The sequence below is a fragment of the Dicentrarchus labrax genome, unplaced genomic scaffold, assembly GCF_905237075.1.
Source record: "Dicentrarchus labrax unplaced genomic scaffold, dlabrax2021, whole genome shotgun sequence".
Classification (NCBI taxonomy): domain Eukaryota; kingdom Metazoa; phylum Chordata; class Actinopteri; family Moronidae; genus Dicentrarchus; species Dicentrarchus labrax.
This window is the reverse complement of record NW_026136712.1, coordinates 10,742,280-10,762,012: the sequence shown is the minus strand read 5'-3', so window position 1 is coordinate 10,762,012 and position 19,733 is coordinate 10,742,280. Positions and strand designations below refer to the sequence as shown.

Below are 19,733 nucleotides of genomic sequence, written 5' to 3'. Positions count from 1 at the left end.
AGTGTGTGTGTGTGTGTGTGTGTGTGTGTGTGTGTGTGTGTGTGTGTGTGTGTGTGTGTGTGTGTGTGTGTGTGTGTGTGTGTGTTTGTGTGTGTGTTCAAAAGACTGAAACAGAGAAAGAAAGTAATGGCTTGCCTTCTGTTTCTATAAGCATGTACTAATCAAACTCCATCTGAGGAGAATTGACATCAAAGACACTGCAGGCTTTTTCTTGAGCTTTGAAAGGAATTGATTCCGATGCTTATTGATATTGCAATGCTTGAGTTCATTTTGTGCGGTTACCAGAGAGACAGACAAAAGGGCAGACAAAGACAATCAAACAAATTCTCAAAAGCAACTTCACATTCACATTATAAATCCCTCGGTGGCTCACAATAGGACAAAGCCACTTTAATGTTCTGTGGAGGATCTGGCCTTGATGTGAAATAAGGACAAATCAAGACACACGTACACACTGGTGACAGCATCTGGACCGGTTTCTTGGCCTGGAAGGGCTGTAAATGTAAATCAAAATGGACAGTTATTTCCATCAGTCCAAGTCCAAGGATCCTTAGTAACAATCCTAACCCTTACCTTAAAACTAAACCCCGACCCTGGCATTACCTGTTTTCAATGTGACAAACAGCCTTTAAGTCTTTACACAAGTGGCTGAAGAGAACAACAAAAAACTGACACCTAGAAGAGACACTGAGATTCAAAGAGAAGCTCACAGCCACTGCGGAGACACGGAGAGAGCCGCAGAATTAAACACCCAGATGGACATTTTGACACGGAGCTTTAAACTTACTGTCAACAGTGGAATCTAACGCTCAACAGTGGAATCTACAATGAACAAAGACAGACCACACAGACTAAACACAGACACACACCAGTCCCAAACACTCCAGGAATGACCAGCCACCAAAGAAGAAGTACAGTACAGCTACTGTCCTTTGTGACCTTAACATCTTTACATTACCTGTACTTTTATTTAGATTGATCTGTGCACGTTGGCGATTTCAAGTGCAATTGGATTTGAATCTTTGATCTTTGTGTTATGCAAGCCACTATCACTTACCTCACGGCTGGGATTTGGATATTTTCATTTGGTGTTACATCTCATCTACTATAGTGATGTGTTTTTTGTTTAAGTAAACATCAATGTTCATTGTTGTAGTAACACCAAGAAAAACATTCTTCTAGTGGAGGCTGTGTGAGGCTGTGGTATATGATATAAATAGATCAGTTATACACATTTTTCCACCAGTTTTGCAGAAAAATAGTTTTACAATGGCAGTTTAAAATGATGCTTATGCATGTTCCCACCATTTTGTTTTCCCTTATAACCGCATACGAAGAATACTCCTCCCTCTCTTGCCCCTCTCGCTGTCATTGCCACATTTTGTGTGTCATTTTGGAGGTGATGTCATCCTTAAAGAGGGACTGCTTAGTTAAATGAAGTTTATTGAGGAATCTGCCACAGCATTTTGGCAAACAAAGACATTAAAAAGTGCGGCCTGCAAAAGCAATTTGCAACAGAGGGTTTCTTTGCAATATCAGTTAAAGCACTTGATAAAAGTAACACTTTATTTACATGTCTAATTGAGCTGGTAAATAATGTTTTGTTCCTTAAAACATCCACCTTGGTAAAATTCCACTAGGTTCAATAGTTTTAATCCAAAAAGTAATGCTCATACACTAGAATTTTCTTTTCAATGTTCACTATTGTCGGTTCACAGTGTTTTCTTTGAATCCTGGTTGGAAAAACAGCCCACTCAAATTTATAGTCCAGCATTGCTCAGCTTTGAGCTGAATTTACCAACTGCCTTTTTTATGTGCGAATATAAAAGCCTTTTTATGGATGTCAAAGTAGTTTTGAAATAATGGTGTCACTTTAACATGTGCCTACGTTTAATGAAACTCTTCTTTCTCTATCTCGCTGTCCATGCCATCCTTAGTTGTGAGTCTGGAGGGCCGAGCAGTGCATTTGGCCACCTTGGTGCAGGAGGCTGAGCAGCGAGTGTCGGAGCTTCAAGCCCAGGTTGGAAGCGAGGGTCCTGGTGAGCGGGAGGGATCTGACCGGGAGAGGCAGCTAAAGGCCTGGGAGTGGAGGCTCCGGCTCTTCCGACGCATGCAGACGGGCTTCGAGCATGCTAGTAAGTCTGGTTGTGTGTGCTGAGCCGGAAGTTTACCGCTAAGATCAGTTCAACAGTGGTCTCTTGGTTTTCATTTTTGCACCCTTTTACGCTCTCCTGGCATTCTGTCTGGGCTGAGTTAATGGCTTCCACACTGGGAAGCCTAGCACACGACTCTATGTGTGTCTGTGTGTGTGCAAACATAACACGCCTGTATTCCTGCTTTAATTTTTTATGGGCCTTTCATGACACGCTTAGTGGTAGGGTAGACAGCCACCCCCCCGTGAAAGCAGACACACGCACCCACTCCTACTTTCCACCCAAACCAATCTGCACTTTGATGAAAAAAAGATTGTTCCCCTCTTTGTATTTCCACTTTCTCATGTAGTTTGATGGGTAAGTTGGGTGAACATGGATAGAAATTACACACCGCATGTCGAAATGATGTTTATGTTTTCACAATCACAATCAGTGGCATTATCGCTGCTTCTCAGTGTTGATTAATTTGTGAAGATGGTAAATTACAGCTGCAGCATTGTTGTCTTTCCATCTATGACTGACTGTAAATTGCTTCAATTCCACAAGGATCAATTACTTTTTAAACTTTTCCCACTTCTTCATCTGAGGAGTGTATTGTGCAACAGACCAGAAAGACTAAATTATGTCATTACACTAAGCTGCCAATGTATGTGTATGTGTTTTTATGTTTACCTGTCTGTCCCTCTACTTATTTACTGGCCATCTTTCCGTCTGTCCACATACGCAGACCCTCCAGACGGTCCCAGTGTAGTTCGCCTGTCTGTCAGCAGCAGCACCAGTCTAAGGGTGGACTTCCAGGAACCGCTCTGTGTCAACTCTGCTGTTGTTACCAAGTACAAAGGTCAGCGCCCATCCCACTCCTTCATTTAGAACCAACCGCTCAGTATGAAAAGCTCTGGGGCTAAATGAGACGCCAAAACTTGTTAAGTGTTAAAAATATAATGTCACAAGCATTTTTTTTATTGTTCTATATCAATTTATATTTTTTCTTAAGGTGTTCATCGAAAGTTTAAAAATGTTGGTTTGTGTTTGTGTGTATTTGCAGTGGGCTGGAGCAATGCTCCTTCACTCAGTCCTTTGCTGGGTGAGATGGTGGTGGAGGACACCACGCTGCTACAGTGCAACATAACTGGACTCACTTCTGTAAGTTCTGCTGCCACAGTCTGAATTGTTCAATCAGTTTTTCAGTCTGGTCATTCAAACAGCCGAAAACAGAGAATCCAAAATAACAGAGCTAAATCTCTTATATATAATATATATACATATATAAAATATCACTTGAAAATACACTTAAAATACATTTTACACTTGAGGATTGAGGGTTTCCTGGATAGAACATCTACTTGTGTGTTTTTCCTCCCCTGCAACCCTGCACCCCTTGTACATCACACCATTTTCACATAAACCTAGTGCAGTAGTCCTTTTTCCTCTGTTCCCACCTTAGTCTCTAAGAACTACCAGTTAAAAAGACACAGTCATGCATTATCTGGTGGTTTATGGGTGACAAAGCAACACAAAGAACCACTAAGCTCTAGCTTCTCCAGCTGTTGGTGCTGACCGATAAAAAATTTAGACGCTTTTTTCCCACATAAAGGCGCCTGATATTATTTACATGCGAGCTCGAAGCGTTTGCTTAGGCATTTCCCAAGTGACTCTTCTTTATTACATACATCAAACTCCACACACAAGTAGTAGTCACCATCAATCCCAAATGATGGGGAGGGGGGGGATTATGGCCCTGCTGAAAACACAATTGGAAAACACAGTTTATTTGTTATTTGTTGACAGTCTTGGCTGTTGACCCTTCATAAGCAACAGTTGTAAAACAGCCTCCAAAATGATAAAAAAAAAAAAGAAAAAAGAGCAGCTTGGTAGCCTGCCACCTGATTTATGTTTGGCATTTTTAAGCAGGCGTGTAGACAAATGGACGCTTCACCGGTTGTTTGTTATTGTGTGAGAGAAACCCCCCTCCTCCTGTTAAAGACCCCTGCTGCCAGCCAAAGCTCAGTCCTGTCACATGACAGGGGTCAAGGCGAGGTCAGGAAGTGTCGGCGGCTGGTTTGATTGATCTGGCTGAGAAAGGAGAGACAGAGGCCTGCTGTCTGCACTCTGGGCACAGAGACAGACAGAACTTCTAGATAGACCCTTCACCCTCAACACACACATACAGAAATGAAGACAGACAGAGACCTAGCAAGAGACAAACAGATGCACTAAACCTCACGCATACATATGTATATGCTTTTACGCAAACAAATACTGAGAGATAGTGTTCTTTAGGTTCTAACTGTGTGTGTGACAAACTTTTGCCTTAACTGTCACATGTCCTGTCTTTACAGGGGACCTATTACTATGTCCAGGTGTCAGCCTACAACATGAAAGGCTGGGGGCCTCCACTAGTTTCCATCCCTGCCTGCGCTGCACCTTCCAGTAAGTCTCCATCGTGTATGTTCATGTGTGTGCCTGAATTTGACTTAAACTAAAGTATAAAACCTCCAGCTAACAACCAAACAAGACCCCCGAAGGGTTTTGGCTGGCCTCACTAAATTAACACCACTGCAAAATCGTTTTCACACAGGACTTAGGTGCAAGATGTGTGTGCTTTCCCACACATAAAGGGACTCAGTCGATTTGGTTATTCCAACGTCATTCCGACGTTGCTTTGACATCATTGGGGGGGGGGGGTGGGGGGGTGACAGCTGGACCCTCCTTGGCCAGCAGGCTGGGTGGGTTTTGGGACCCCCTCTGCGGACGTCAGTGTGTGTAACCATAGCCTCAGGATGGTGTTTGGGGCTGGCTGGCAGAAGAAGCTGCCCGGGTTCAGCCAAGAAGTTAACCGTGAAGTCATGTGCAACAACAGCTGAGGTGTTGACTCACCACAGCAGCTTTGACCCTCTTTCTCCCTTTCTCTCTATCTATCTATCTATCTATCTATCTATCTATCTATCTATCTATCTATCTTTTTCTAATAAGTTACAGAGGACAGATTGAGCACTTGCAATTTTCTTTTCTATAGTTTGTATGTTTAGCCAATTAATATAAGGTTACATTTGTGGCTTTGTAAGTTATTGAATTGAATTCATTTATGTAGAGTAATTAATTCTGTGTATCAATTGATGGCGTAGGCCATAAGCCTCTCATGATTGCTGTTTGTGTGCAGCCTGTTGAGTCTGCACAGTTGGTACACACCTACTGTAGGAGACTCAACATAGGTGCTGTGATTGGGTGCATGTTGACACACTTAGTGCACATCTGGGGAACACATGAACATGTTTGTCCTCATCAGCACACCATGTTTTTCAGCAAGTGTGTGTGCATGTGTGTGTGTGTGTGTGTGTGTGTGTGTGTGTGTGTGTGTGTGTGTGTGTGTGTGTGTGTGTGTCTTCATTTTAGTAGACTGGGCTTTCCCTCTCTTTTTTTTCTACTGTCCACCTCCCTCCCTCTCTCAGAGCTAATTTCGATGTTGCGTGTTTGTGTTTTCCATTTGGGCCTACCACTGGAAATATTTGCATGTCTGTGCTGTAGCATGCGGCGCGGCCCCAACAGTGGGGGCCTTATACCGGGCCGTGGACGCCCATTAAAGGGCCCGCTTGTCCTGTCGGGACAGGCACCTTTCCGGGAATAGAGCGCACCGTGTTTCAGCCCCACGCGCCCTCCGGGGGGCTCCAGGAGAGGGAGGTGGGCTGGGGGTGATGGGGGGTTGGGGATTGGTGGTGGTTGATGGTGGTAAGGGGGCGAGTTATCGCTGACACATTCTCCAGTGAGCAAGCAAGGATGCTGGCTTACTAACACAGAAGGCAGAAGGTGCTGAAGGATCGTTTTCTGCAAAGCTGGTCATGTATGAGGAGGGAAGGGAAATTGTGTGTTTATAATACAGTGCACAGAAAGTTCAATGCTTTTGTGTTTGTACAAGTGTCTATATGATTGGAAAGGAAGAACACAAAACCCAAGAAGAAAAACACAAAGACAAAGAGAAATAGAAACAGTCAGAGATGCAGACAACTATTTAAGTCTTTTGATATTGGAGGCATTGCGGGAATGTGTGGTGTGCTACTTTCCTCACTCTCTGGCGCTTGAGCAGCCACAGCATGTTTGTATGTGTATGTGTGTGTGTGTGTGTGTGTCTGTCTGTGCATACTGACTGTTCTGAGCCCAAATATGTGCAGCATAGTGAGTTGCAGTGGAGCTCTCTGGAGCTGTCTGTCAGCCAACCACACCGGGGTGGGTGCTGTTTCCTATTGTGAACACACTAGACCTGTTTGAGAAGCAGACCGTCTCACGCACCTCAAAACTCCTACTATTGGAGGCCTCAGGAACAGGGCCAGCCCAAAGATTTTCAGGGTCCTGAGCAGAATTTGATTAACCCCATCCTCTGTCTCCAGACTAACCTCACCTAGAGACCTACTGATGTATGTGTCAGCACTGTATGGTTGTACAATACATCAGTGTCACATCAGCCAAGTATAATCTAGATTACTGATATTTTCACTACAATTAAAATCACTACAAGAAAGAAAAGGTAAAGCATTAATCTGTAGTTTAAGCATTTTATACCTTAAAAGTCTCTGTGAGCCTGCTGCCCAGTAGTGTGATTCTAAGGCATTTTTCAAATTAAAAGTAGTCCATGAAAGTCCATATTATTGCTCCATAATCCATAGGTCCAAGTTGACCAATTTCAAATAAACCAAAAAATGCTGACATTCAAGCTTTGAATCAATAGTATTCTATCTTTCCACTGTGAGCACAATCTGTATGCTTTCCCAGCAGCAACCTGTTAGTAATCATAATCTTACAAGAAAACGACTGACAGTAGTCACCATTGCCTGATGTTTTTTTATTCATAGAAAAATAGTAAATGTCTGGACTGATCTACAATCAAATGAAGACTGTTGGTCTGAAAACGTGGCTCCAAATATGAAGAACAAAACAATCTCTCTTCATTGTGTTCAAACTGCCTTTTGTGAATATAAGAAGTTTTATGATACATATTGAGAAGACCATTCCTAATACCCAATGTACCTAAAACTTCATTTTGCTGGACCAAACATACAGCAGGAGGTCTTATATATCAGCTCATCTCTGCAACTCCATGTAAAAAAATTATTTAATGTCTGTCCATTGTATCCGCTGTATGTACACATCTGTATGAAAATCCATCCAATAGTTGCTGAGATATTTCCATCTGGGCCGAAGTGGAGTACTGACGGGCCGACACCATCCATAGAGCGATACCACTAAAATGGTTACAACTTTGTGTTTTTCACTAGGGAATAAGAGCAAAATAGCTAATGCTTTACAGACTAGAATCACTTTCTTTTCATCAGCTTTGCTTCGCCATCGTTAATGCACAGTATAGCCTAAGAGACCTGGCTAGAGAACCTAAATCATCCTAAACCATTAGAACTCTTGATAAATACAGAATTTCTCTAACGTTGTCTTTCTTACCTCTGTCTGCAGGTTGGAGGGATATCGATGGCCGGGCTCCACATCAGAGAGGCCAGAAGGAGGCACTGGACCAGCTACTTGGGCAGATAAAAGAAGCTCACCGCCACTGTGTCTGCCATGGTATCAACAACTTTTTGATCGATTTGGTGGGCGTGTTTACCTAAAAGACTGAACAGTAATATGAGAGCATTAATGGTTTGCATGGTTGACCCCTAGTGAAACCCAAAACCCCTAAATGATAGTGACTTGATGTACTCATTGAACTATATATGAGCACATGTTATATCATACAAGATGTTTTAAATTGCCATCCGGTTCTCCTATGGAATTACATGCAGCAAATTCTTAGGTAGAATAACAACTTGAAACTACCTGACCACAAATAGGCTTAACCTTAAAATTGCTTTTTAGTACTGATATCAGTTGAAGGAAAGCACAGAAGTTGAAGTAAAATGTACCCTGAGCTGTGGTATGAGCTTCTGACATTAACCCGACAGCCATCACATTTTAAACAAACACATCAGAATTTTTAGCTACCGTCTAGTTCAGTCTCAGAAATATTCTTGGTGTAAACAAACATGAGCAATGGACGGTTCAACTCGCAGGTGTGACATGTCTCACCAATTGCTGTGTTTCATCTCACCTTGACAGACACTTTACAATCTCAGGCACGACAAGTACTTCGGGGGCCATACACCCTAAGACGACATACCACCTCAAAAATAATACCCTCCCCTCTGTCTCAACAACCCCCACCCCTTTATGCGTCTTTCCATGACTCAGCCCTTCCTCTGCTGAATACCTCTCTCTCTGTGACAAAATGCAGATCAACTTCTCTCACACTCAGGCTGTTTATATCCCCAAACACTGCTGGCTGTAAGCTGGTCCCATAAGTGTCAAAACCTGTCCACACTGACTCTTTTACATGACGGCAAACTGCATTTAGCGTTGAGCAAGTTGTCTCTCTTTTCCTCGCACACCCACATGCCCAAACACACTCACCCACTTACTATTGTCCACTGTGGCCAGACCATATTTGCAATAGGGCGAGACGCAATATAATAGTCAGTATTGAGTGGCTCTTGGTTCTTCAGACGGCGACTGATTGAGCTTGAGAGTTCAGGCACGGTAGCCAAGGTGGCGTGTCCCGGGGTCATGTTTGTTATTCCTGTAAGAGACGAGTCCTGGGCTGGAGTCGGGAGAGGGCATAAATTAACACTGACTACTGCCCCCCCGCTCCACCCCCCACAGCCCGCCAGTCGTCCTGTCTACTGTCCATACATATACACACATAAAGATAGACAGGCACACACATAGATACACATGTACATGAACAGACACAAATATTCAAGTACATGCTCCCTCTTTCAACTCTGACTCTCTCCCACATGTCCATGTACGCACCCCCATCGCAGCCCGGCTTATAGCCCACGCCACATTCTCCCTCTTGTCCAAACACTATTAATTAAACTGTGAAAGAGGCCTTGACTAACACAGGCACCCCAGCAGCCGGCCCTACTTGTCTGTCTTACTCAGTGTCAAACAGGGACTGAGGCCAGGAGGACTGGAGCTGAACAGACACGCGAGTAAAGAGAAATTTGGGGAGGTGAGAGGGGTCGAGGGGCGCTGTTTTTGCTTGTTACTCCACCTCGAATCGTCCACCTGAAGAGAAAATTAGTTCTTTTCGGGTCCTGAATGGGGGGATTTATTGACTGTAAGTGGCCCAGGGCTGGAGTAAGATCACCTGGGAGGGAAGGAGAGGGAATCTGTGAAGGGTTTGGGACTCAGGGTTTCTAATGAGTTGGGAGGTGCGTTATCTCACCAACAGGCGCCCACACAAACACACACACATACATATATACACACACCTCCCTCTCTCGCCTCCAACCCCCTCCAGGCCCACTAAAAATAAACATGTCCCCACAGACTTAACTGACCTCCCTGTCAGTGAGTGGCAAAGGGTTAAGACACATACAGACACACACACACACACACACAAATTACTACAGCTCCTTGGCTCCACTCATGGCTATAGCTCAAGCCATGCCATGCTCCAGCAGCTATAGTATATGCAGGTAAACACACACACATATACATACACATACAGTTAGTGTCCTTCTGGGATCTGAGAGCTAGTGGTTCCCTCAAGGCCCATAGTCTGCTGTTGGCAGCCAGCATGACTGTCAAATGGTGCTGGGCCACTGGAGCGCATGAAATGTCGGAAAACATTCCACTTCGACCGTGTTGTTGGACGTGTCAGGTTGGTTGTCAATTAGGTAACAGCCTGTCACTGGAAGAGATGTTTCTAGAGGTTGTCAGGACTGAGGTATTCATTTGTGTTTGCAAGAAAATCAGACAGCCAGTCAGAGCCGGGCCACAGTTTCTCAGAAGGGCCCCCAATTTTAAGCATCAAGAGCATCCCGATATTCATTCAAAAGAAGTAATCTGACTGAGTTATTCTGTTGCTATAGAATTAACATAACCCCCTCTTTTCTCTGTCTTGTCCACACAGAACAATGCAAAGCTCCACCACAAGGAAGGAAGCACTCAGTATCCAAAAGCCTGCGCCACCTCTTCCAACCCACCAGCAAATTTGTTAAAAGCTTGAAAAGGTACATTATCTTTTGGTCCAGCTTTCCTCCATTACTGTAAATGGGATGTGAAAATAGATCACCTCTAGTTTGCAGACTTTTAATATGAATTTAGTGTTTGTCAATTTACATATATTTTCAGTGAGTATTCATTTTGGAGAGAACACTGAATATTAAATATGACAGTGGGTCAACTCTTCTCCAGTACAGTAAAACCATTAAGAAAGCCATTCAGTGCTGTAGTGTTTCTTCATTAACTTTATCTGTGTTATCTTCCAGAGGTCTCTATCTAACATCGATATTCTACAGAGATGACAATGTGTTGGTGACTCCAGAGGACCAGATTCCTATTGTGGAAGTTGAAGATTCCTACCCCAGCTCCCTGATGCAGGACTTCCTCTGGTTTACCAAGGTAGACAGACAGACAGACAGACAGAAAGGGAGAGAGAGAGAGAGAGAGAGAGAGAGACAAAGATAGGTAGAAACGTACAACAACAAACTTTAAACTGTTTTGTTTAATACAATCATCACAGAACTAATAACAATGAAAACATTACCGTACTACCAAAATAAGTCCCTTTAATTGACTATTAAACAGGAATTACGTATTTAATGAGGTGATAATAATGGGTTTTTGATTAGTAATTGATAATTTAGTAATTACATGGACACATATTACATTTGTACATTATCCAAACAAACAGAACAGTAGATCGTAAGCTAATGTTTTGCATATTAATAACTTCCAATCCATGTGCCAGGTATCGTATCTATGGGAGGAGATTCCCTGGCTACAGCAGTGTCTCAGTCCTTCCCAGTCGTCCTGTTCTTGTACTCTGCAGACACGCCTCAAGATGCTGCAGGCTGTGTCCCAGCTACAGGTAGTGCAATTCTCAGTAGACTTAAATATCACAAACTGTGCTTTTGTAATTGAAATTGTGGCAGTTGTGGTAACTATGACCTCATAACTTCGTGGTCTGAAGAATTTTAGTGAATACCTTAATTCTGTGCTTTCGTGCTTCTACTCTAAACAGAGAGAAAATCACTGAACAGCAGTATAATTATTATTTGATGTCATTCCTCAGGGAATGCTTGGAACCCAGGACCTTGGCCAGGTGTATTTTGAGCCAATCAAAGACAAGCATGGTAATGCCCTGCTGGTGCTCCTGAAGGACATGAGTGCCTGTCCCAACCTTGATGGGGTTCGCTGGACGCAGCTTTGTAAACTCCAGCTCCAACGCAAGTCCATCTCGTCCCCTGAAGAACCCACTGCCTTGGACATGCTTCTCATCACACTCCATGTGAGTCCTACAGGAATAGATGGGCAGTGATTGGAAGTTAGTTCAGTTTTGGAAAATTGGTTATTTTTTGCTTTAGTTTTGGAGACAGGCTGCTGGAATGGTAGAAGGGTTTGTCAGCAGTGGTTGTGGTTTTTATCATGCTCATTCTTTGCATTTTTTTTTACCCTGAGATTTAGCAAGATGAAACAGTGTAGTTTAAGGCACTTTGTCAACAACAAAATGCCTCTAAAAGCACTGGAAAACATTTATTTACTGCTATTGGTATGCTCTAATGTTTTTAAACTCATTCACAGAAAAACCAGTAAACACAAGGCTGAAACAATAGGACTGTAAATTGAAATGTGCTTCCAATTATGAGTGCTGCTTGTGCAGACACTCTTTATTTAGACAAACATTAATCATCATGACTCCCCTCTTCCATTTGTCACCTTCTTTGTAAGGACACATATTGAATTGACTTGCCATCAAATTAATTAAAATGCCAGATGTCAGGTCAAATCTTGGATCCATGCCAACCCAACTTGAATGTTAATCAGCTGCTCATGCAGGCTGTGGAAACTGTTACATTTGAATTTCAGCATTGTGGGCGTGATGATGATAATCTAGCTAATTGTTGTTGTTTTGTGTTTTGTAACTAACGCTGTGTGGCTGTTTTGTTCAGAACGACCACAAACCACAAGTTGATTTTGTCTATATAGCCCGGTAAACTTGATACCATTGTTGCAATGCTGTTTTGTCTCCAGTGTAAGTTGGTTTGGCCTTGTGGTTCCAAAACAATGGTGGAGACTCCCTTTGGCAAAACCACATTTCACTGAAATATTTGTTTTGTGGCCAGTTATGAACAAATTGTATGATGAAATACATAAAAATGTGCTGATGGGCTTTTTTGCAGTGCTTACTTCCACTTAAAACATGCTGGAACAACTTTAGACCGAAGTCTCTGAAGGACTAACAACAGCAAAACATGAAAACAACATATTTTAAATGATTGTGAGGAAAGAGACACAATTAGAATCAGTGTCACCACACTATCAATCCCAGTCAACACTACCATACCGTCTTCTTACTTAGTCTCTGTCCACCTGTTGTTCCCAGGAGAAGCTGGCATATCACAGGCGGAGCAGGAAGATGTTGTCTCCAGGCTTATACCTGGGCTATCTGAAGCTGTGTACATCAGTGGAGCAAATCAGAGTGCTGGTGCCCCAAAAACTCCCCAACGTCCTCTGTCACACCAAAATTCGGGACAACAGCAACGTATCCAGGTGGGAATCATATGTCACTTCATTTTGCTCAGTGTATATGGGTTTAGAATGGGCATATATACTGGCAAAACAATGACAAAGATAGTGGATTGATGCAACCTTTTTAGCATTTGTGTGTTGAGTGTGTGTTCTACGTGTGTTGTCTTAGAGAGGAGTGGCAGTGGCTGCAGGCTCTCAGCTCTCTGGAGGAGTCGTTGGAAATGGACGATGAAGTACAGAGTGCTCCACATCGCCTCCTACAGGACCTGCGCAGCGCCCTCAAGGACCTGATGGCACACATTAATGTCCCTGGCAATCAGGTTAGAGTCAGTCTGAAACTGCAAGTTGTCCATAAGCATAAGGTTCTGTAGTGAGACTTGCAACCATTTCTTTACCAAATGCAAATAATTGTGTTTTGTGTATGACTGTCTGATGCCACAGAACCAGTAGAAACCCCTTAAAAGTTATCCAGCAAAGTTTGAGAGGCTGGCAGTAGAAGCTCAAAGCAATGAAAATGATTCCAATGGATGATCAGCCAGTTCTGGTTTGACCACTAATTCTACATGATTTCTGTAAAAGAACATGGTTTGAATTCCAGCACAACAGCAATCATTGTCCTTTTGGCTTTAACCTTCTACCACCCACTCTTCCAACTAGCACTATAAAGAACTTTACAGACTGCTACAATGTACTATGAAAAGTTACATGAATAGGGACATGAATATATATACAATGTTAAAAACGGGTTCAAAAACAACAAATATGGCTTTAGGAATAAGATACTTTTACTCTCAGCCTGCTCCACAAAAGATCCCAACAGTGGATTAGTGATATGCAATAACCTCTAATTTCAGCAAACCATGCAGTTGCCTTATTCCTTACTTCTCATTCCACTATTAGAGTTGGAGCGTCTGGTTCTGCTTTCAAGATACTTAAATGAGTGAAAACTGACTGCATTGTGGCCTAGTAATCTAAATTATTTTTGTATTTTGAGTGCAACCCAGAGTATTGCCCTTTACTTGTATCTATCAAATACAATGTTAAATTGTCTAACAAATAAATACATTTTAAAAGATAAAAATTAGGCTAATAATCTATATCATCTTGCAGTCTTGCACACAAAAAATGGATACAAATTAAACTGAAAGATTTAAGTGGACACAATATCAGTATTTTGTCACTGCTTCAAGGTTAGACTTAAAGTAAACTTAGTTCCTGTGAATCCAAAGGCCCACTGAGATCACCTGTCTCTGTATGTCTAGGCACAGGACTTCCGTATCTACAGCCAGGAAGTGTTGGAGTTTGGGGAGAAAGTGTCTTTCCTGCTCCTCCTGCCACCTTCAGATGAAGTGTGCACAGCTCCTGGTCAGAATAACCCATACTCACCCCGCTCTGGCTTCCTCACCTTGCCCCTGCAGATCTTTGAACTGGGTCAGTATATAAAATTTTAGGCAGAAATGGTTCACTAATCACACGTTTTGCATTATATAAAACAAATATTTGACACCAACTGATTTTTCAAAATATATATATGTTTCTTTGTTTTTAGTGGAACAGCATCTCACATGTCTTTTTTCTTGTTGGATTCTCCCACAGTCCATTTTAATGCCTATTGCCCCAGTTTCATTGGCCAGTACTGCAGAGTATCGGCTTTGCTTGAGCTGGAGTCCCTCATGTCCCAGCAGGCACTAAGGGAGGCTTTCTCTGAGGCCGAGCTGCTTGCTGCTAAGAAGAAACACCAGCAGGTCCAGGAACACATGCAGGTAAGACCACTCAGTCCGCCTGTAAAGACGAAGCAAAGCACAGTACAGCTGGAATAAATATATTTTTACACACATACCACTGCAACATCTGGGTTATGAAGGCTAGTATTTGTGAGGGAGATGGATTCAAATGAATCCAATAATACATTTGATTGTTACTGAGATTAACTATCATGATCTTGATGACTGTACAACAGCAAATGGAGGAGGTGTGGCGTGATGCAAGGTGGATCATGGATGCCTTGCAGTATGCCCGCTACAAGCAGCCAACGGGAGGCATCTCCATAAGCTGGATAATTGACTTCTCCAAGGAAGTGTTGCCCGAAAAGCCTCCCTCCACCTCTTCTCAGCCAGACTTCATGCCCTCCCCCATGCCTTCACCCGAACCTTGCCGTAAGCACTCAGGTCAGAATCTGACAACAGAAACATGTCTGATTCTGCGGTTATATGGTGCTGTTATTAATATAGGCAAAATTACCATATTGACATTAACACACATTATGATTTTGTACTCTTTTCACATACTGCAGATTTTGTTGGACTATCAGACGAGGAGGGCTCCTCTGAGGTCTTCCTCACCACCGACAGTGATTACGACTCCAGCCGTGCCCAGAGTCCCCGTGAGCTGGACCTGTTGCCCCCCTCTCCCCTCTCATCGTCTGCACCGCTGGAGCCCTGCGGTTTCTTGCGTAGCGATGGGAGCAGCTCAGGAGGAGGGATGTGTCTCAGCGGGGGTGGACGTGGAGGGGGGGGGCTAAGGGATTCCACGCCAGATGTCCTCCAGGCCTCGGAGCCACAGCACGGGAGGGAAGGTGAGCGGTGTGGTGGAGGGGGAGGAGTCCGGTGTGGTGGGGAAAGGCGAAGGGGCGCCCCGGAGCTGTTTGACAGTGACTTCATCCTGCCTAGCAGGCAGATTGAGCTGTTGCACATCACAGAGAAGAGACAGGCCTTCTGTGTGAGAACCAGCAGCCTGGAGTTCCCTTCCACCACCTCAGCCCAACACCAGCCTTACTGCTACCACACTAATTGCCCCTCGCCGTCCACCTCGCCACAGCGAAGATGGCACAGGCCCTCGTCAGTGGACCGCTGTTGCTCGGCTGAGCGCTGCCTACCACTACTTCCACCAGCGCGTACACTATCAGAGGACAGTGGCACACAGAGACTCTCCTCGCCATCACCTGCTGCCCTCAGGAAAGGCTGTCATGCCACGCTCAGAGTGTACCCACAGTACCGCACAGGCCTGCCAAAGGAGACCAGTGTTAAGGTATAGATATGTTTTGATGAAGTAATTCATCTAAAAAACTTTTGTTGTGTTTGTTTCATGATTCCTTTTTCTCCTGCGTTTCAGCTTTGTGTGACTCCAGGAACATCAGCACGGGAGATGATCCAGCTGGTGGTTCAGGAGATGAACATTGTGTCTCGACGCATGCTCGGCAGCAGTGGAGGCGGTGGTGAACAGGAGCAGTGCGTGTACTACAGTCCTGAACAGTTGAAGCACTTTAGCCTCGTGCTGGTTGTAGACAATAGAGAAAAGTGGCTTCAGGATGATTTCTGTCCCCTGGAGCTCCAAAATCCCTGGCTGAGGGGCAAACTTTGCGTTCGCATTAAGGAGTATTCACCACTAGCGCTCAAACACAGCCGGGCCACCACAGTGTGATACTTCCAGTAGAGACAATGAGATAAAGTTTTAACATTTAAGAGTTCCTGCCATGTGCAGATCCTCTTTCGATAAATGTGTATGGAAATTAAGGAACTGTTACATTTGTACAAACAGGCTCCTAACAGGCTTCTAAACTCTACACTGTTTTCTCTCTCACTGTGGTGTTACCGTCCACAACTGCAGCTATAACATTTTGGCATATTTTCTGCTGCGTTCTTGTTATCTGAAAGGCTTCTGTTTCCATGAAATGCGTTCCTCCCGTACGCAGGACCTTTTTTATGAACATCAGAGGCTCTCATATGGACACCAAATGAACAATAACAAAATGGAACAAAGAGAAAAGAGTTTTTTGTGCTGTCAGAAATCATTGTGAAAAATATTGTGATGCTGAGCAAGATTAATGGAGCGTCACTTTGACTTCTGGCATGATTGACGCCGGCACATCGGGCCGTGTGTGTTGCCAAAACAAGATGGGCAACATCATCTTCTCCCCAGCCACACGCGGATAAGGCTTTTCCTATGAACTCTCTCATTGTGTCATTCCCAAAGAGCTGTCGGCTGCAGCCGCCCGGCCCCATGTTCCCAGGATGTGGGCTCTGGACCCGGCCCAGAGGGCAGGAAGGAAGTGAGAAGTACAGAGGGGGGCTGGCGTCTCCGCTTGGGGACGCAATCGCCCCGACGATTTGGCCCGTCAGCCTGTCACTCAACTGCTCTTGGCCACTGTACTGTCTGGTAGCAAAGCAGCCAAGCAAGGGAGAGAGAGCTTGATAGAGAGTGAGAGAGAGAGAGAGAGAGAGAGAGGAGGAGGGTAGAGGCTGCATCTCTTAGAACCTGGCACTCGCTCTCTGGTGCTCTTTTTCTCTCTTTCGCAGCAACGAATCCTCTGTATAGCAGACTCAGTCGTAGTGTAGCTTACAAGTATGATCATCTCATTTTGTGAAGTAACACAAAATAAAACCAGCTAAATTGGATTGTCACTACACTGAAAAAACAAGCAATACTTGATTCTTTTTGTTTTTCTAATAGATGAAAAAAGCATGTAAACCTTCCAGAATTGTGCTGAGTACATCTAAGGTACTGTAGTCATGCTGTGCTAAAAGTGAACCAGTTCAGTGTTTTGTTGTGTTTGGTTCAATGGTATTCCCAGATGCATCGGAAAGTGGTGCCCGTCAGTCTAGAGCAGGGTCTCCCCAAGGGGATTCTAGTGTGAAAGGGATGACTCAAGTTGTTAAGAGGGCCCCGTGTTTGTTAGCAAAGTAACATACCTGGTATTCCAAACTGTCTCCTAAACTGCTTCAAAATAAGACTAATACATGAAAGGACTTAACTGTACGATGGTTAAAATAAATATTTTAGAAACCCTCGACAAACCACTACGACTTACAATGCAGTGGTCATGTGACCAATGGAGAATATTGGAGGCATCAGTAGGCTAGTTTTTGGTCGCCTTGCTAACTTTTTGGAGAAGTTCGACATTAAAGATGCAGATAACACAACTGTCCCTAAAAAAAACAAGTAAAACTGTACTGCAAAGTAAAAAAACGCAGTAAATCTTTATCACATTTCTTTATTCTTTCACCTCTATTTAGTTTTGACAAATGGTGATTTTAACAATGCAAACAATTATAAAGAATAATTTACAGACGTCTAACAAGCATATTATATGACATTATATGTATTATACAACAATTTCTTACTTTGAGAATGCACACATGGAGATGCAGACCAGTTTGAGCTCCAATGCAATTTCATCAAAATGTTTTAACGTATCGTCCCCTTTCTTTTGATGTTTTAATCAAAACATAGGGGACGGTACGTTTGGTGAATAAAGCATGGTGTACTTGAGAAGAGTCCTGCTATGTGTCTTAATTTTGATGGAATTGTATCTATTATAAATATTCATGCAAACATCATTTCTAGTTAATAGTTAGTTTAAAAAAACCCATCTAGAGGGTCCCTTCAATCAACAAAACATAGTTATGTGACCCTCACCTTGCAAGTTCAGTCGAGAGCTTCCTGTGACACCCGAATTCTGTGTCTAATATGTCGATTACCTTAATTACCAAAACACTGATGGAGGTATTGTACTGATGTGTTGAACTATATTAATAAACCAGGGCCTCTTAACAATAGAACCCATCCCTTTTCGCTAATTATTGGGAACCTGTGCCAAGTTTTGGTTTCTCTGTTCACACTATACAGTCTATGAAACCTCACCTTATATCTGAAACAGGACAGTCTGTGCGTTGTTTACATCCAACTCCACATCTCACACTCACAGGAACTGCAGGCTGTTGTCTTTTATTTATTTTTTTATATGAGCTGTTTTTCAGCATCTTATAAATACTTTTTCCTGCTGTAAGACATTAAGCCAGCTCAGCAACACCATACCATTATAATAACCTGCAGCATTTCCAAATGTAGCACCAGAAAGGTCCAAAAGAGGAGAGTTTGATGAAAATCAGTGGACCAGGCCTCAGTTACTGTAGCATTACAGGTTCACAGGATGCTGTCGAACCTGTCACAGGGGGAGTTAACAGTGGCATCTCTCAAAGTGTTTACAGAGTTTAGTTTCCTTACACCTTCAAAGATGTGTTTATGTGTAACTACTGTATAAAGATGTCTTAAGACAAACTGATGTTAAAAGTTGTAATTGGTTTTACTCTTGTGTTAGCGCTTAGATGTCTTCTTTATTCACATTGTTAAAAGCGGTTTTTACGAGGGCCAACTGCAAAAACAAATCACACAACAAACCGAACAATGTACATAGACAAACAAGAGCAGGGGATGAATGTACTGTATCTGCCCTAAATATGAAAGTAAGTGAATGTGGGGCTGTCATCACTAAAGGGGTTAAAGGTCAGTAAAGTTATAGGCAGGAGTCTGTCTTAAGATTATGCTGAAGGGGAAGAGGGGGGGCTCGAATTCCCTCTCCAGTCAAAAAATAAAGTAGAAGCCCCATGTTTACAAGGAGCTGTTGGCAGATCCATCAGGCGAAGTCATGAAGGAGACATCACGTCACTTTTTTAAAATCTATTTTTATTGAACAATAAATGAATATTACAAAATAAAAGCCTTGGTTGTTAATGTGGTTTTCTTCACTTTTAACAGATCACCGCACACGAGTGTAGGAAGTTTCTAACCTTCATGTGTGTCCCACTGAGCAATAACAACATCTTTTATGTGATATTGACATTTTACACTTCCTGTTTGAGAGATAGACCACTTACAGCACTTTATGCATTAGCTGAACTACATTGTCTTTGTTCGAGAGTTGAAAATTCCTCTAGGATCCATGATATATATATTTTGGCACTCCTCAACAGCCATAAGGAGCATAACAAGCTTATATTTCAGTGTGTGTGCAGATCAGATTTTCTTTGGGGCTTATTCTTTTAGTTTGGAGTTTCATGCACATGTATGATACACTCCCCAAAAGCTGCTCATTCATCTGATATGAATAAGCGGAATGACAAATAGAGGGCACTTGTTCCTACAGATGCTATATTGCAATGACCTCATCGGTGTTTGCCACCCAGTTGATGAAAACTGAATGGTGGGCAGCTGCAGACAGAATCT

General features: G+C 43.1%; 1 protein-coding gene across 6 annotated transcripts in view; it reads left to right on the top strand.

Annotated features, from left to right (window-relative positions):
• Positions 1 to 19,227, top strand: part of LOC127373549 (ankyrin repeat and fibronectin type-III domain-containing protein 1) — a 129,323-nt gene extending 110,096 nt beyond the window's left edge. For 5 of the 6 annotated variants that reach the window (XM_051418137.1, XM_051418138.1, XM_051418135.1 and 2 more), the window contains 16 exons: positions 1,938 to 2,135; positions 2,881 to 2,994; positions 3,199 to 3,296; positions 4,493 to 4,583; positions 7,611 to 7,718; positions 10,111 to 10,210; positions 10,469 to 10,601; positions 10,951 to 11,070; positions 11,275 to 11,490; positions 12,586 to 12,752; positions 12,901 to 13,051; positions 13,994 to 14,162; positions 14,328 to 14,494; positions 14,692 to 14,899; positions 15,025 to 15,758; positions 15,843 to 19,227. In XM_051418137.1, coding sequence (XP_051274097.1) covers positions 1,938 to 2,135; positions 2,881 to 2,994; positions 3,199 to 3,296; positions 4,493 to 4,583; positions 7,611 to 7,718; positions 10,111 to 10,210; positions 10,469 to 10,601; positions 10,951 to 11,070; positions 11,275 to 11,490; positions 12,586 to 12,752; positions 12,901 to 13,051; positions 13,994 to 14,162; positions 14,328 to 14,494; positions 14,692 to 14,899; positions 15,025 to 15,758; positions 15,843 to 16,151 — 3,083 coding nt within the window. In that variant the 3' untranslated portion in view covers positions 16,152 to 19,227. The remainder of the gene's footprint in view (positions 1 to 1,937; positions 2,136 to 2,880; positions 2,995 to 3,198; positions 3,297 to 4,492; positions 4,584 to 7,610; positions 7,719 to 10,110; positions 10,211 to 10,468; positions 10,602 to 10,950; positions 11,071 to 11,274; positions 11,491 to 12,585; positions 12,753 to 12,900; positions 13,052 to 13,993; positions 14,163 to 14,327; positions 14,495 to 14,691; positions 14,900 to 15,024; positions 15,759 to 15,842) is intronic. The other variant, XM_051418136.1, reaches the window with a different exon arrangement.
• Positions 19,228 to 19,733: the final 506 nt, after the last annotated feature.